Raw genomic sequence first — 18,745 nt, forward strand, 5'->3', positions numbered from 1 at the left:
AAAGGCGTTCAAGGTGACGGAAAAATGGGTTTAAGATAGTTTCAAAAATTTTAGAGAGGGATGAAGTCAGGGCGATAGTTAGAGGGATTAGAATGGTCACCCTTCTTTGGGATGGGATGGGCTGAACTGAGGAATGCTTCCAAGAAGAAGGAAAGTTTGGATTTTTATGCAAAGGCAATAGAGGTGAGCATACACATTACACAGGTGCCAGAACTTCAGCACACTCCCTCAGTACATTAGGGGGATATTCCGTCTGTTCCATGCGCCTTATTCACATCCAGATTGGATAATACACTAGCAACCCTTTGATTGGAGATTATAGGAAAGTGCATAAGTTCAGTAGGAGGAGCAGGAGTAGGAGGGGTTGAGCTGGAATCATCTAAGGTAGATTTAGAGGAAAGTAAGGTGCCAAAGAGATTGGCTTTATCAGAAGGAGAGTTGGTTATAGAGTTATCAGGTCGGAAAAGAGGAGAAAATAGGGACTGCAGAAGTTTTTACAAATGTTTTTGGCTTAGGGCCAGAAAGATTTACTAGAAGAAGAGTTAGTCAGGTCAGCCGTCTTTCTTTTTATAAAATTCCACTTGGCCCTACAAAGAATAACCTTTCAATTATTCCTAGAATAATAAAAGAGGAATGAGTAACAGGAGAAATAAATACAATAGTTTCATAACTTGATATGCCCTAGCTCTCTCCCTACATGCAAGAGAACAGGAGCAATCAAGCCATGATTGTAAAGTTAAAGTTTTGGTAGAAGATGGCGTAAATGCACTCATACCACCGAGTATAACTCCAGCAATGCTGTCAGCACATACCGAGGCGTCCCGAGTGGAAAAGCAACATTCATCCCAGGGAAAGTTGGAGAAGAATTCTCGCAAAGATTGGCAGTGTGCCCTCCGATAGTGCCATAGTTAGCATTTAGAATGGGGTGGGGGAGGTGGTCATGCCCAGTTTGATTTAATAGAAATAAAATTGTGATCAGAAGGCCCTAAGGGGGCAGAAATTTAGTATGAATAATATGAGGGATTAGAGGTAAAACAAAGATCAAGAATGTTAGCGAGTTGGTCTTGTTGATCTGGAACACGTGTAGGGTGTTTAATTATTTGTTCTAGATCATTAAGTAACGAAAATGAGAATGCCTCAGATCCACCTGGGTTATTCCTTGCAGAGCCAAGCCACTCTCTGTGATGTACATTGAAATCCCCTAAGTAGTGGATCTCAGGGTTGGGGTGTGTGGATAGCAATGACTCATGGTAAGAAGAGTTGGGAAAACAGTATAGGAAACAAAGAAAAATGACATCATATAGAGAAGATTCAAGATCCTTGAGTCAAGCTAGAGGTGTACGTTGTTGCAGTAGGCGCATACACTTCCCTTAGAACAGAAAGAGATATAAAGGTTGTACTTGGAGACTTGAAAAGGTTTGGGTGAAGCTGCTTTGGTCAGTTGAAGCTCAGATAGTAGTAAGAGATCAAGGGGAAGAGGTTAATAGATGGTGCTCCACAGAATAAAAATTGGATCTCAGGCCGCAAATGTTGGAAAAAATGGAGTGTGAAAAAAGCCAATCCTCCAGCAACCGCGGTGATGTCAGTTGAGGCCCCAGTAGTTTAATGATGGTTTGGTCGACGTTGGGGTCCACAACCTTCCCTACCAATGGTACCCATCTGAGAAGGCCCCACTTTAATATTGTCAACTGATATCATAGAACAATAAAAGAATAGAAAAATAAAACAGATCAAGATTGAGAAAAGATATATATGTTGTGTTGTTAAAGTAAGAGAAACAATTGAGACCCTGCAATTGTGTGTAAATGAAGCAGAAAGTCGGATCAGCATATGGCAGCAGGGTCTACCATTAGACAACATATTATGCTTCCAATATCTTCTCAGGCTGTGGTACCTCCCTGTTTGATAGCTGCCTACTACCAAGTAATTCCTGTGAGATCTAATGTTATGTTGTGGTTATTTTTTTTTACCCGTAACTTTGGGTAGATACTGTATGCGTAATTTTCTTCATTTTTTATTTAATTACAAACAAACTGAATTCTTACATAAGATATAAGGTATTTTTAACTCACAATTTCAGGTAGATATACATAGGTATTTGTTTCTTTTTCTTGCTCAGTTACACACACACACAATCTTTCATATAAAAAGTGCAAAAATAAATATATATTATAAGGTATAAGTTTTTACGTATCTACGGGCTTCCTCCATGAAGCTGTGTGGAGGTCAGATGGTCGGTGGCACAGAAGCTTTTCAAGGCGAGCACCAGAGGCGATTGCGACGCAGTTTGAACACTAACTGGTATCATTTTTGTTCTTTTTATGCCTTCCTTAATGCAATTGATATGTTTTTGTTGTTGATGTTTATATGCCGACAATTTTTTTTTATGTTACAGTGTACAGTGACCCCTCGGTTAACGAACTCAATCCGTTCCAGAAGGTCGTTTGTTAACCGAAAAGTTCGTTAACCGAAACCATTGTTTCAATGGGTTTTTGGGTAATTGGTTCCAGCTCACCGAAAATTTTCTAAATTCAACAAAAATGGTAGAAAAGTTCACTTACTTTGAGGTGTGTATGTAGAAGGCTCCTGATGATGATGATGATGATGGGAATTAGAATGGGGGTGGAGGAGAAGGAAGAAGAAAAGGCATTGGGGTGGAAGAGAAGTCACCCCATGGCACCATTTCATCCATAAAATTTTAGTTCTCTTGGTGTATTTCAAGATTATTTTCTTTAAATCAACACTGCACTGCATTATATATTGTCAATATGTAAAATATATTTCAAAATGACCAATAATTTGCTTGGAAACACAGAAAAAAAGCATTTAGTTGAAGAGAGTCTCAAGCAAGATGTTACCTCCACTGAAAACAGAGAGAGACTAACGCCTGTCTGGTGTGTTAACAGGCTGGATGGCACACCAGAAACTAGTTTTTTTACCTTCAATTATGTTCAATAATTGTTAAAATGACAAAAAAAGTTAATACTGTATTAAACTTTTAGAATTATTGAATAGTATAAACTTCTTGATATTTACTAAAATAGTAAGGAATTTAAGCCCTAGAACCGATTAATGTATTGGCGGACTGATACTAAAGCTGGTTGCCCGGTCAGTGCAAGCGAAAACATGTTGAGGTCGGTTCGTAAGAAATTCGTTAACCGAATTTTTGTTCGTTAACCGAATTGAAGATCCTTATGGAAGGCAGTTCGTTAACTGAGGCGTTCGTTAAACGAGGGGTCACTGTACTGTTAAAGCTATTTCAATGGGTAAATCTAGTAATCTGAATAGAGTCTTCATAGCCAATTACAGAGGGTTTACTGTACATTTTGTACATTTTAAGTCTGGTGCTTTGAATTATGGAGAAAAAATATATCTCTCAACCCCCAGGTCGCAAGAATGCCAGATAAATGGTCCCATACCTATATAGTAATTATATAAACATTACTGTATATGTTCTATGTGTGTTCAGTGATTACCTGTGGAATGGTCACTTCCAGCTTACAGATAGCCTCCAGGAACAGAACCCATCCATAACATGGGTAGTGTGTGTACATCCTATGGGAGGTGTGCAGTACAGTTGGTCCTCATATTACGCGGTCCCGCATTCCGCGTTTCACCGTTAACGCGGTGCCTTGCCAGAACCTAACATTTTCACATTCCGCGGTCGTGAACCCCATTACGCGGAGAGCGGCTGGCAAGCCGCGCCATTTTTGGATCCAAACCTCCCGCCATCCGCCATGTTGTGTAAGAGGCGCGAAAATGGTGCGCACAAGGTCGCCCAGTCATCAAAACATGACCAGTTCTTCACCCGCCACCCACTACAGCCGGCCCAAGTCAGTGATAGTGATAATTATAGTGAGGATATGGACTTATATGAACTTTGGGGGGTTTGACAAAGAGGCCCTGCAAGCCTCTGTGGTGGATAGTGATACAATTGATACAAGTGATACAGGTGAGGGCCAATAATCTGCCCTCTGCCTCGGAACCAACCGCCCATCCCCGTGTGCCCAGCCATCTTTTCTACTAATGTAAGTGTTAAAAAACCTAATATTATTGATATTTCTCTTAATTATTAATTGTGTGTGCATGCCATCATAAAGTTAAGATAATATTTTTACTACAACATAGTTGTGTGTCGTCAAAAAGTGGAGTTTGGGGATCGGCCCGGACTCCATTTCAATTAATCCCATATGTTATGTTATTCACTTTACGCGTTTCTCACTTTCCGCGGTACCCTCCGGGTTACATTAACCGCGTAATATGAGGACCAACTGTATATAATAATTTACTTACTTTATTTACTTGCCACTGATCGACTAGTTACATCTCTGTTATGAACTGTTGGCACGTACTGGTATGATATGCCTTTATAATGCTCACTAATTAATGATAATTTCTAAGGATATTATTACTCTATAAATAAACTTTAATAAAGGTACGAAAATTATAATATTTTTATTAAGGGACTTACTGTGTTGTAATGATTCATATTACTGAAAATATAAAAATGTTTCAAGAAAAATATATTTAATGTGAGGAATAAGATAAAATAATATATACTGTACTGTACCAGTAAATGTGAGGAATAAAAAATAAAACCAATAAATAAAAGAAAAAAATACTGCAATGTTATTTGGCTGCTGGACGACAAAGGAAGTACAGTATTTGTCAATCTTTTCACTACACATGGGACTCAGGAGATAGCTCAGCTGAGATCCCACACTCCACCAACATCCCTCTTTCCCCTACCCCCACTCAGCGTGCTAACTCTCCACCATTGCTTGGATCTATTTATCCTCAAATATTGCGACACTATTTATCATGGCTAGCAATACTCTAAAATCGTCAGTGAGTGGAAAATCATAAAAAGGAAATATATTTGTCTATCAACCAGAAGATCACTGTTATAAACAAACTTAAAGGAGGTGCAAAATGAAGTAAAGTACAGTAATGGAATGTCTGATCCTGTTTTGATTGTTGAAGACAACCCAGATGATTTAGTAACCATGGATAATGAATCCTGTTGTTACAAGGTCCCAATAATAAAATACTGTACTATGCTGTTACATTTAGTGTAATTTTAAGTTTCAAATAAAGATTCGAACAATGGATCTATTGACAAAGCGATAGTGTTGTATTGTTCAGTACTACAGTACATACAGGATGTAGTAAATTTTCTATAAATATGCATAATCATGGCCAACTGGATCTCAAGATGAATGAACATAAGAGGAGTGCTCTATTTCTGTATTTTTTTCACTTTATTTTATTAGCGTTCGTACTTTTTTTTTTCCGGGTATTAGCCCACCCGGGCACAGGTCACTGACCCACATCGGGGCCTGGGAGACGAAAATGTAATAATAATACTAATAATAATAATTACTAATAATAATACTTCATAGCAAATAAAATTTATAATAAAAAATAATAAAATAATAATGATAATAATAATAATAATACAGTGGTCCCTCGGTTAACGAGATTTCGGTTAACGAGTTGCCTTCCTTAAGATTCTTAACTTCGGTTAACGAGCAATCCCTCGATTAACGAGTTTCTTACGAGCCGACCTCCACATGTTTTAGCTTGCATTTGGCGGTCCACCAGCTGTAGTATTAGTCCGCCAATACAGTAATCGGTTCTAAGGCTTAAATTCCTTACCCTTTTAGTAAATATCAAGAAGTTTATACTATTTAATCATTTTAAAAGTTTAATATTAAATTTTTTAGTCTTAACAATTATTGAACATAATTGAAGGTAGGGTCACTAGTTTGTGGCACGCCATCCAACCTGCCAACACAGCATACAGGCGCTAGTCTTTGTGTCTTTTCAGTGGAGGTAACATCTTGCTTGAGACTCTCTTCAACTAAACGCTTTTTTTCTGTGTTTCCAAGCAAATTATTGGTCATTTTGAAATTTATTTTACATATTGACAATATATAATGCAGTGCAGTGTTGATTTAAAGAAAATAATCTTGAATTACACCAAGAGAACTAAAATTTTATGGGTGAAATGGTGCCATGGGGTGACTTCTCTTCCACCCCAATGCCTTCTCTTCTCCCTTCTCCTCCATTCCCATTCTAATTCGCATTATCATCATCCAGGAGCCTTCTACATACACACCTCAAAGTAAGTGTACTTTTCTACCTTTTTTTGTTGAATTTAGGCAATTTTCAGTGAGCTTGAACCAATTACCCAAAAACCCTTTGAAACAATGGTTTCGGTTAACGAGCAACCTTCTAGAACGGATTGTGCTCTTTAACCGAGGGACCACTGTAATAATAATAATAATAAAGAACCATAATTACATAAACGAAAAAACATCAAAAGTGAGAAACAATACTGTATATGTAAGTTGTGTTGTCAATAGTAAGAGAAACAATTGAGACCCTGCAATTGTGTGTAAATGAGGCAGAAAGTCAGATCAGCAACCTGGGACTTGGTCACAATTTTCGTGATGCCATATGGCAGCAGGGTCTACCACTAGACAACACATTATGCTTCCAATATCTTCCCAGGCAGTAGTACCTCCGTGTTTGGTAGCTGCCTACTATCTACTTACAATATGCGTACTGTATATTTATTCTGTTTATGTATATATTCATATCATTAATTTTATATATTCATATCCTTTAACTTATACAGGGTATTTTGTAGCATTTTGGGGATACTTTGCTGTACATATTTATGGGTATCAACAATCCAAAACACCTTCAGTCCCAAGGAATTCAAATTACTGTATAGATACCCTACAGTCCAAGAAATATGCTGTACAAGTCGATTTTATCGATGAATAAAGTTAAATAGTTTCATTAACTTTTCAGTCATGTTGAGGGAGCCCTTAATGAATTTAGTCCTCATGTGGTGATCTACAATGCTGGAACTGACATATTGGAAGGCGACTGCTTAGGTCTTCTCTCCATTACCAAACAGGTATGTTACTGTATAGTATTCTACATTATTGAAGTCCTGAACTTTGCCTGTATGTCTACCCAAATTCCTAGAGATTTATTAAGCACTCCATCCTCATTTGAACCTAAATAAATTATCAGTAACTGCTCACCCCTCCATTTACATCATGTTGCTGTTTTGGTTTTTAATGGTCTATAGCCTTTTGGAGAATTACCAGTTAGATCCAGTACACTGAAATCCCCAGAACATCTTTCCAGTATGATAGGGTATGATAGTTTAGTGATAGGACACATAGTTCAAGTGAGTAAAAAAGTTGCTGCCAATACCAGGGCTGTGGAGTCGGAGTCGAGGAGTCGGAGGAAATTTCGGCTTGTGGAGTCGGAGTCGGAGTCGGTAAAATTGTCCAGACTCCGACTCCGACTGAAGCTATTCTGTTCCTAAGAACAAATATATGAACTCAGGCATATTCATTGCAGTGATTCCACTGATCCCACTAATTTTCTTAAATTATTAAAAGAATTTATTTCCATTTTATAAGCATTATCATGAATTTATTGTAGCAGGCACAGTATAGCACTATAATTTTGGACGATAGTCTCTTCTTTACCATTTGAAATTTTGAATTATATCAAATTTTGTTTCGTTGAAAACTGCACAGAGGCTCTCAGCTACAAAACAATTAGCTACAACCTGTTTTTGGTGAGATTAAGGCAAATTTAATTTAATAACTTAATCATGTAAGGTTTATCCATTTTCCTTAATAAGGTATTCATTTCTTTAATGTACATAAATATATAACTTTACTTTAAAAGGAATTGTAGGATCATCATTTAGATCCACATCAGATTATGAGCTTAAACAAAATTCATATGCTGAGATCGAACTTTTAGATATACATGTAAATGGTGTTTTCTAGTTAATATCTTGAATTCTTAATAAATTTATTTTTCTTTTGATTGAAACTTTGAAAGTCAAGCCTATCATCTTTTTGTAGTTCTTAAATATCGTCCAGATCATTAATAAAGCTGTAGCAGTATAGCCACGGTGTTTTACTTTTTACCTATGCAGGTTACAACATACAAATTACAATTAGGATGGTAGAAATAGTTGTTACAAATAGGCCAAGGAGTCGGAGTCGGAAGCATAAAAATTTGAGGAGTCGGAGTCGAAGGTTTTGTCTTCGACTCCACAGCCTGGCCAATACAACTCGTCACCCAGTCACACCAGAAGGCTTTTGAAATATCCAGCGGGTTGCTTGATGTTTACATGGCTTACAAAGTCTCTCAGTCAGGAGTTAAGTTATATACAACCCTCTTATTCCCATAAACCCAACCCATAGGTGTGGTTTTTTGTTCCTTCAGCCTTTCAAATCTGGAGTAAACCCCCTATATAACGTATTAATTAAGGGGGGGGGGGGCAGTCTGTTATATCCGGATCCGGAATAATAACGGACTCGGTTCGTTATATACCAACATAGTCCAAAGTGACTACTTGGGTCACTTTTCACCATCAACACTCACCATCACCACTAACAATCACCATCACCACTAACATTTACCATCACCACCAACACTTACCATCGCCACCAACACTGACCATCACCACCAACACTCACCATCACCACCAACACTCACCATCACCACCAACACTCACCATCACCACCAACACTCACCATCACCACCAACACTTACCAGCACCACAAACACTCACCATCACCACCAACACTCACCATCACCACCAACACTCACCATCACCACCAACACTCACCATCACCACCAACACCTCACCATCACCATAACACTCACCATCACCACCACACTCACCATCACCACCAACACTTACCATCACCACCAACACTCACCATCACCACCAACACTCACCATCACCACCAACACTCACCATCACCACCAACACTCCCACCACCATCACCACCAACACTCCACCATCACCACCACACTCACCATCACCACCAACACTTACCATCACCACCAACACTTACCATCACCACCAACACTTACCATCACCACCAACACTCACCATCACCACCAACACTCACCATCACCACCAACACTCACCATCACCACCAACACTTACCATCACCACCAACACTGACCATCACCACCAACACTTACCATCACCACCAACACTCACCATCACCACCAACACTCACCATCACCACCAACACTCACCATCACCACCAACACTCACCATTACCACAACACTCACCACCACCAAGATCTTTCTAATGCGTGTATTTTAATATTACTATATTTATTGAATGAAAAAGACAAATATATATTGATTATAACACATATAAAAGAAATGCTGCAGTTTAAATTTTGTCCCCACTTTTATTTCTAGGGAATTATTGAAAGGGATGAGATTGTGTTCCAGAAAGTACGGCAGCGAAGTATCCCAATTGTTATGTTAACAAGTGGAGGATACCAGCGAGTAACAGCAGCTGTCATTGCAGATTCAATAGCCAACCTCAACAAAAAGTCACTTATTGATATGTCCTCCCATTAATGCACTCATTTGCAGTGGCTGTATATAAGTATTTACTCTTCTTTTTCCATATGGCTCCAGTGCAATCTTGAATTTGTATGGTGAGTCAATTATTATTATTTTTTTTATCTTCATTAGTACACTGTATATGTCCATGGCTTTGTGAGATGCAAATATAACATGAATACAGATAAACCTCAAGATACGATGGGGTTACGTTCCTGAAAACCCATTGCTAGGTGAATTATCGTAGATAGGGTGCAATATAACATGGGGTTCAATGGGATACATTCCCAGCCAGTCCCCAAACACACATGTATCACCGACAAAACAATTCCTACAGTACTACTATCAGTACAAGACAATTTAACAACACATGTCCCCTTCGAGGCTAAGGGGGCTCTTGTAGTGGAGTTGAGCCGTCACTCTGACTCCCACACAGCCTCTGTGGAGTCTCATGCTGCTTAACAATGTCAAGCTTCACCTCAGAGACACAGTTGTCTTTGATGCCTTGGCCTTCCCAGACATTTCTAAAGTTATACTGCTCACTTCACAGTCACAAAAATAACAAAAACACTTTTCACAAAAACACAGCAAATGATGATAACAAAAACAATGATAGCGGCTGACACTGCTTACATTTTCAAAACAATAGAGTTGATGCACCTTACACTACAGTCACAAAAACACAGAAAATATCACTTCACAGTCATCATAACACAGTTCAATCTAAATGTTAGTGATGTCCTCTCACTATATGAAAAATAAATAAAACATCAATAATAAGTACCATGTACGATGCTGGCCGATAATCGTGGAGCCATGCGATGGTGGGTTTACATTTGACAAAGAACCAAACTCAGGGCTGTAGTGCACGGGTTGGCTTTGTGGTGGCGTGTGGGTAGGCTTACAAGTGAAGGTGGAGATGCTTCATGCAAAGGATTAAATATTGATTCCTTATAAGTGTCACTGAGTTGTCATAGAAAAATATAATTTGCATTGCTGTAATCCTTACAAGACAACAATTACAGTCAACCCTCACTTTACGCGGTCCCACATTCCGCGTTTCCACGTTTACACGGTGCCCTGCCAGAACCCAGGATGCTCACACGGTGCCCTGCCAGAACCCAGGATGCTTACATTCTGCGGTGGGTGTACCCCTTTACACGGGCGAAGTATAATTTTTTTATTTAGCTCATAAAATTCATACAAATTATCCGGCCAGAATATAATTTACATTGCTGGAATTCTTACAATTTGATGATCATTTTGAATATAAACATCATAGATTTTGCATTAGACATACAAATTTTAGATATAATGTTTACTCTGAGTAATTATGTTATCTTTTGTGCAAAATATATGACATTTATATTCAAAATATTCCTGGTCTTACAAGGAATCCCGCAATGTCAATTATATTATCCTAACTTTAGTCTGATTTATTATTTATTACTAAAAAGGTAAACAGTCTGGTATTCCCAGTCTGGTAGGGAAGGTTGGTGGGGGGTGGGAGGGAGGGAGGGACCAGCGACGGACCACCTGGCACCATGGTGTGAAGAATATTTTTTTTTTTTTATTAACTGAAGATATTTGTTTTAGCTCATAAAATTCATACAAATTACCCGGCCAGAATATAATTTACATTGCTGGAATTCTTACAAATTTGATGATCATTTTGAATATAACATCATATATTTTGCATTAGACATACAAATTTTAGATATAATGTTTACTCTGAGTAAATATGTTATCTTTTGTGCAAAATATATGACATTTATATTCAAAATATTCCTGGTTTTACAAGGAATTCAGCAATGTCAATTATATTATCCTAACTTTAATCTGAGGTATTATTTAATACTAAATGTTAAAATCTAGTTTTTTCACCCAACCTTTCTCTTGAAGGGAGGATTGGTGGGGGGTGGGGGGGAGGGTTGGGACTGACCGCGCGGTTGGAAGAGGGGGGGAGGCAAGTTGGGGTACTTTGATTGACAGATAAGTGTCGTGAAGAATGTTTTTTTTTTTTTTATTAACTGAAGATATTTGTTTTAGCTCATAAAATTCATACAAATTACCCGGCCAGAATATAATTTACATTGCTGGAATTCTTACAATTTGATGATCATTTTGAATATAAACATCATAGATTTTGCATTAGACATACAAATTTTAGATATAATGTTTACTCTGAGTAAATATGTTATCTTTTGTGCAAAATATATGACATTTGTATTCAAAATATTCCTGGTCTTACAAGGAATCCAGCAATGTCAATTATATTATCCTAACTTTAGTTTGAGGTATTATTTATTACTATACCTGGTTTTCCCCCAAAATTTCTCAGAGAGGGAAGAGCCAGCGAGTGTAGTGTGAGAAGAGGGGGAGGGAGTTGAGTCCATTATTTGAATGGACATTAACTTGGCGACTGTATTTCTCTATTTCTCTTAAGTATTAATTGTGTGCATGTACCATCATAAAATTAAGATGTTATTTTTACTAGAACATAGGTATTGTGTTGGAAAAAGTGGAGTTTGGGGGTCAGCTGGTCTCTATTTCATTTAATCCCATATGTTATGTTATTCACTTTACGCGTTTCTCACTTTCCGCGGTACCCTGTGGGTTACATTAACCTCGTAAAGTGAGGGTTGACTGTAATTTGATTATGTACAGTCTCATTCAAGATTCTTTGAACACTGCTGGAGACAGCTGGCAACTCAAGGCCATTTGTTTACTATATTATGTAGTAAAAATTACGAATGAATGTAAAAGTGATCGGTGATTGGTTACTTAGTTCCCCATTGCTTAATTAATGGTTGGGCTTTGTTGTTTCGTGTTATATTATACTTTTCTATTGGTATATACTGTTAATTTTATTTTAAAATGGATAGAGCAATGGGCCAACCTATATGAATTCATGTTTAGACAATTAAACATAAGAAAAATCGGTAAGTATGTTAAAGAACATCATGCATAGCTGCGTGTAGGTTGTGTATGAGGTTGCTTGTTTATCATTAATTTATACTAATATTATTTTCAAACGTTTAATCCCTTTTGGGTAATTAATCCAGTCGTATGTAACCGATGCTAAACAGACTTCTTTCTATAGACGCTGATTTCATGCAACACAAACTGCTGTTTTAATTCGCTGTGGGATTAAGCAGAATCATCAGTTCACTGCTACCTGTAGTAAGTGTGTGTGTGTGTGCGCTTGTGATATTGATAATAAATTAACGGTTTATTAAAATAACATGGCAGCCCGAAGGCTGAAAATATACAATGAACAGAGATGATAAGTTACATATGGTGAAATCAGTGAGTGGGTCACTTAATTGGCAAAAGTTTTCAATACAAAAACATAAGAAACTTAGAGTCAACATAGATTAACTTAGGTCTGGTACTGTGGGAGTTGGTCTGTAGACATTCTTGTGACCTGATGTCGGCACCAACAGAGTCCTTTCCACTGTCTTGATGGCCATTGTACCTGACTGCTAAGCCGCTACCTCACTACAGCTGCAGATGTTTAGCACATCCAGCACGTGGTCCAGGTAGGTCCTTCAGCTCACACAGGGTGTTGGATATGGTTCTTGTTCCTCATGTGATGTAGTTACGAATTCATAGTTCCTCACCTGGGTGGAGTAGGGAGTCCTCATTTCTCTCCTAATGTAGTTTAGAGTCTTTCTTGGCTTCTCATCCAGTGTTGGTGGTGGTGAGTGTACGGCGGACCCTGGGTGTGTCAAGTCCGCGTCAGGTCAGCATTGACCGCTATGCATGAGTGTCACTCTAACAGTTGTTTCTTTCTTTCGAGTTGAAATTGTCACTTTTGTTTATCTCTTGAGGTTGATCGTCAATCTTTGCACTGTACTGTTGGTGGGAGGATGTTGATAAATCCAGATGGGGAGGAGGAGATGGGGAAGGCCTGACAGATCAGGCTGGCAGCTGTCTCCATGGTCAAGAGACCACGGCCGCGTCAGCGGGCAGCACCGACTACACACGTCCTTACCCTATGAAGGCTGAAGGAAGTGTGTGTGCATGTGTGTGTGTGTGCGTGCGTGCAAAACAGTATTATGAAGTTTATTTGATAAAATTATTATTTTACATTCCCTGTGGGGCATTGGATATAGAAATCTATATATAATGTTTTATTTGCGGGCAAACAATCAATAATCGAAAGAAATGTCATTAGAAATATTTAATAAGCAAAGTCTACTCAGATGACATTTGTAATGACAGTTGAGAGGTCTACAGGGCTACAATACCTATGCTACCACAGTAGCTACACCTTCAGTACCACATTTCACTAATTAATGTAATAATTTTTTAATTAATAAAAATGGCAAAGAACCCCTTTGAAATTGACTTTCTTCACAAGCGCGTGTGTGTGTATGCATGCAAGTGTGCCTGAGTGCTGGAGCATTATTGTAAGTTATGAAATAATTGTGAGGTAATGTTGTAACATAGTTTGGTATTTTGGCAAGGATTTCTTCCCATTTCTTATAAATAAATGAAAAGAAAAATATATACAAATACAATTACTACAGTAAAAGTTTTCTAAGAGTACATAAATATATTGTGAACGGCATGACATGAACTTATTAAATATGAGATTATGAGATTGAAATATGATAGATCAATTTCCTCATCATAAGTGTCTTGAAGAGCCGGATCAGACAGCTGTGATCGGATCATTAAATATTGTATGAATTGTGTCGTTACACAGTTGTTTCTTTGTCTCCGTCTCCCTCTATGATTTTTTCCGTGGTAGATGTGGTAATTATTTCGCATGCAATATATTTATCATATTTGATACTATACTCTTTCATAGTGATTATAAGTATAATGTTATGATTTGTTTGACTTACCGGTAAATCATCCTGAATGCATACTGCATAAGTGAGGATATTACAAGAGGATTGTTTTCTTTACATTTATTATACAATTTGACATACCCGTATATTCATGAAAATTATATTTATTTCAGTTAACACAAAAAAAATTAAAATCTATGTGCATTCAGTATGTAACGTTGAATTACAAAGGAAAATTATTTCTGACACATTAATATTTAGTCCAGCCACCTTCATTCTCAATTACTTGCTGCAGCCTGTTGTGAACGGAGGCGACGTCATTGTGTATCAGTTGCGGTTTCCGCCTCAGGACCTCCCACTCACAGTGTTTATGCTCCTGTAGCTGCACGCTGGTTCTCTCTTCAGCTGGCTCCCACACGTTCACAATATTGCCCCAAACGTTCTCTATAGGGTTCATGTCACAACCTTTACTTGGCCAGTCTAAAACTTGCAAATTTCTTTGTTCTGCAAACCACCACGTTACAACCCGTGCGGTATGGACAGGACATTTATCTTTCGGGAAACGGGAAAGCATATGCATGTACCGAGGGAAGCATAGCTTCTTAGAGTATTTCTAAATACTGTTCAGCTGTGAATCTTCCTTCTATGTCAGTCAGCTCTCCAACTCCATGCAAATGTATCCATCCCCAAACATTGCAAGTCACAGGGCCACTCCTTGCTTCCTCATAAATATGCTGTCTAGCATATCGGGTGTTGTTCCTCTTCCAGCAATTCAACCTTCCGTGAGAGGTAGATGAGAAATTTTTTTCGTCAGTGAATATTACTCTCCCCCAGAAATCTAGGCCTCCTTCAGCATACTGTCGAGCAAACTGCAACCTGCCCTCGCGATGTCGCTCATTTTACTTCTCCTTAGTGGCGGGAGTTCTATGGTGAATGCCTCCCTCGTGAAGTCTTCATGATGGTTTCAACTTGTGCAGGTGTTGTTCTGCGCGGCATTCACATCCTGTGGTGGTCCTTTAAACTTCCCTGCTCTTCCCATCGCTTAATCCTATAATATACAGTTGACCGGGCAATTTCAGTGGGTGAAAACCCAGCCTCCTTCATGCCGATTATTCTTCCACGTTCAATGATTTTCTGCGTGTGGTATTCCATGTTGGCAGGGGTCTTCTATAATTGAGGGAGTGGAAGGGTAGTCAGCACTGACAACACCTCTATCTCCCTCATCTTCCCGCCAATAACGTCAGTGTTATATTTATATTTTATAAGGCATTTATAAAAAATAAATGAATGAATAAATAAATAATTAAGATAATATTTATAATAGTACATCATACACATTTTTAAAAATATAGAATATACAATTTCTTAAAAGACACCAGACTAAAGGTGAAGTAATCTACACAAGTCAGAAACAAGGATTTGGTGGGGGGGGAGGCGGTAAATAGTCACTCAACGAAAGAAATACCATTTGCTGTTTACAATATTCAGAGTCTTGGAATGACAATGATATTGCTAGATAAAGGCTTGTAAAATTATAAGGCATATGCTACTGCACTAATTCACACCATCAGGTGGATGGTTCGTAAGATTAATTACCATCACCTTCAATTAAACAATGTCATTATTAAACACGTACACAGGCTTACACACACACACACACACACACTCCACATGCACACACACACGCTCCACATGCACACACACACTCACTTACTACAGGTAGCAGTGAACCGATGATTCTGCTTAATCCCACAGCGAATTAAAACAGCAGTTTGTGTTGCATGAAATCAGCGTCTTTAGAAAGAAGTCTGTTTAGCATCGGTTACACACGACTGCATTAATTACCCGAAAGGGATTAAACGTTTGAAAATAATATTAGTATAAATTAATGATAAACACGCAACCTCATACACAACCTACACGCAGCTATTCATGATGTTCTTTAACATACTTACCGATTTTTACTTATGTTTAATTGTCTAAACATAAATTCGTTGCTCTATCCATTTTAAAATCAAATTAACAGTATATACCAGCAGAAAAGTATAATACAAGTATAATACGAAACAACAAAACCCAACCATTAATTAAGCAACGGGGAACTAAGTAACCAATCACCGATCACTTTTACATTCATTCGTAATTTTTACTACGGAATATAGTAAACAAACGGTCTTGAGTTGCCAGCTGTCTCCAGCAGTGTTCAAAGAATCTTGCACGAGAATGTACAACCCATACTTTGCATTAGAGATAAAATAAAACTGTATGTAGCGAGATGGTCTTAATTTATGATCTTCGTTAAAGCGGAATATTGCTTCTCGGGATATCGTATCTCGAGGTTTACCTGTATGATACTACTGTATAGTACACCAGTTTTATCAGCTGGAATGTTATTATTGTAAGTTAATATACACTAAATAATATTCCTAAATGCTAGGATTTAATTATGTTTACACTTACGGTGTGAATATGTATGTGTGTATACATACTGTACTCAGAAATTTGTTCCTATGATAGAGGGTGTATAAATAAGACAGATAAAGCTTGCTGAGGCTTGACTTAAGGGAGAGGTTCATCTCCCTGTTGTTCTCTATACTGTCTGTAGAGATCTCATACAAAGCATTATCATCATTTTAAGTAATGCAAAAAAAAAATAAAAAATTAAATTGCTCAGAAAAGTATATTCTCTGTGATTGAAATAATTACAGAAGCATCCCTTCATTCCCAACATACAGCACAAATGTACCTTTTATCCTGGAGATGTGATATTTGCATCAGCTGTACCTAACATGTTAAACAATCTTGTCAGCTGCTGTTGTGACCTAAAGGTATTTTTTTATGCTTCTAAAAATATAAACGTATGATCAACTGGTGTGGGTGATGCAGAGGTTAAGATGAGCATATTAGCTGCTCTGTCAGTTTGCACTGCTAGTGTATAAAACATACTGTGTTTATTACTGCTATTGTTTGAGACAGTGATGGAGATACACAATTTTGCTAATGCTGTGGTCTTAGGGAAGATTTCTATTGTGTTTCACTTTTATAAGATGGAAGTTGACAGCTGCTAATATGTCTTTATTATGCTTCCTATCCACATGGGATGACAGAAGTTTTCCAGAGCCTTTCACTTCTTAATTTAAGATTGGTAATAACTATTCAAGATTGGTAATAACTATTCAAGATTGGTAATAGCTATTCAAGATTGGTAATAGCTATTCAAGGTTGGTAATAGCTATTCAAGGTTGATAATAGCTTCAAGATTGACAATAGCTATTCAAGACTGATATTGGGGTTGACTTTGATGTTTAACAATCCATTAGGTGGTACTGCAGTGAGAATACAGCCACATGGAAAACCCTTTAAATTTCCCTTGGTGGCACTATAATCAGCACCTATAGGGTCAACCAATCTGTTAGTTCCTTTAATATAAGTACTACGTATAATGTTATACAGGTATTGTGATTGGAGAACTCGGTAGTGATATGACCCTTATTTTTATTCATATTTTATTTAACTCATTGCCAAAGTTTGGAAACATGATAAAACTTATATACTGGTATTAGTTATTGAATAAGATAAACTGTGTACAGTGGGGTATGCTATAACGAATCTAATTGGTTCTAGAACCTTGTTCGTTATAGCATTCGTTTGTTACAGGATTAATCCGTTCCAGGCCCCCAAATACAACCACTTAACACTGAAAAATATAATATAAAATTGTAAAAATTGTAAAAAAGTGCATAAATATGCATCTAAACCCCTGAAATAACCAATATCATTAATACTTGTAATAAAAAAGCAATAAATTAGTAAAAAAAAAAAAAAAAAATATTTTTTTTTTTAAATAATGTTCGTTGTAGGAGTTTCGTTCGTTATAGCATTCTCAATTTTATAGGTAAAACCGTTCGTTATAGGAATATTCGTAGTAGGATCCGTTCGTTATAGCATACCCCACTGTACCTTATTAAAGGACATTTTTCATTATCATTCTTATTATGATTACTTGCTTTAATTCTAAATACAATAAAAGGAAATGGAGTAAGATTGGAATATGGACAGAAAATTACCGTAATTAATACTGTACAGTGTATGAATTCCTAAGATGCCATTTACAAAAATTGGTAGACTAATTATGTAAATACAAATCACCATTCCTGCCCAATATTGCCCATGAGCATGAATGGTTTTGTACCTGAGGAATAATACTGTAATTGCTTCGTGTAGTACAAACTTTTACTTTACAGCAGCGTCTTTTGTAGAGGTTAAACGTGTCTGTAGTTAGTTCACACAACTTCATTGATACATATCTAGGAGTTATTAATTTTAGCACTTAGAATTTGTGGGAGCCATAGTGTATGGGATCAGTGTGGTGTGAGAGGTCTAATTTCCATCAGGGATGCCAGGCAGTGTTGGCAAATAATATATTTGTGTTGTGCTTTGATCAGGTGACTCATATTTTCAAAGTTAAATGTTACAAAATTTTTCTCTACATTTTCGTTTTTGTTTTTGTTTTTGTTTTTCA

At 37.4% G+C, this 18,745-nt stretch overlaps 1 protein-coding gene across 4 annotated transcripts in view; it reads left to right on the top strand.

Annotated features, from left to right (window-relative positions):
* LOC121859422 (histone deacetylase 11-like) overlaps positions 1 to 10,507 on the top strand; it is a 30,891-nt gene extending 20,384 nt beyond the window's left edge. For all 4 annotated transcript variants that reach the window (XM_042356219.1, XM_042356220.1, XM_042356221.1 and 1 more), the window contains exons 8-9: positions 6,823 to 6,931; positions 9,272 to 10,507. In XM_042356219.1, coding sequence (XP_042212153.1) covers positions 6,823 to 6,931; positions 9,272 to 9,436 — 274 coding nt within the window. In that variant the 3' untranslated portion in view covers positions 9,437 to 10,507. The remainder of the gene's footprint in view (positions 1 to 6,822; positions 6,932 to 9,271) is intronic.
* Positions 10,508 to 18,745: the final 8,238 nt, after the last annotated feature.

The sequence above is a fragment of the Homarus americanus genome, unplaced genomic scaffold, assembly GCF_018991925.1.
Source record: "Homarus americanus isolate GMGI-L3 unplaced genomic scaffold, GMGI_Hamer_2.0 scaffold7626, whole genome shotgun sequence".
In the NCBI taxonomy this organism is placed as follows: Eukaryota; Metazoa; Arthropoda; class Malacostraca; order Decapoda; family Nephropidae; genus Homarus; species Homarus americanus.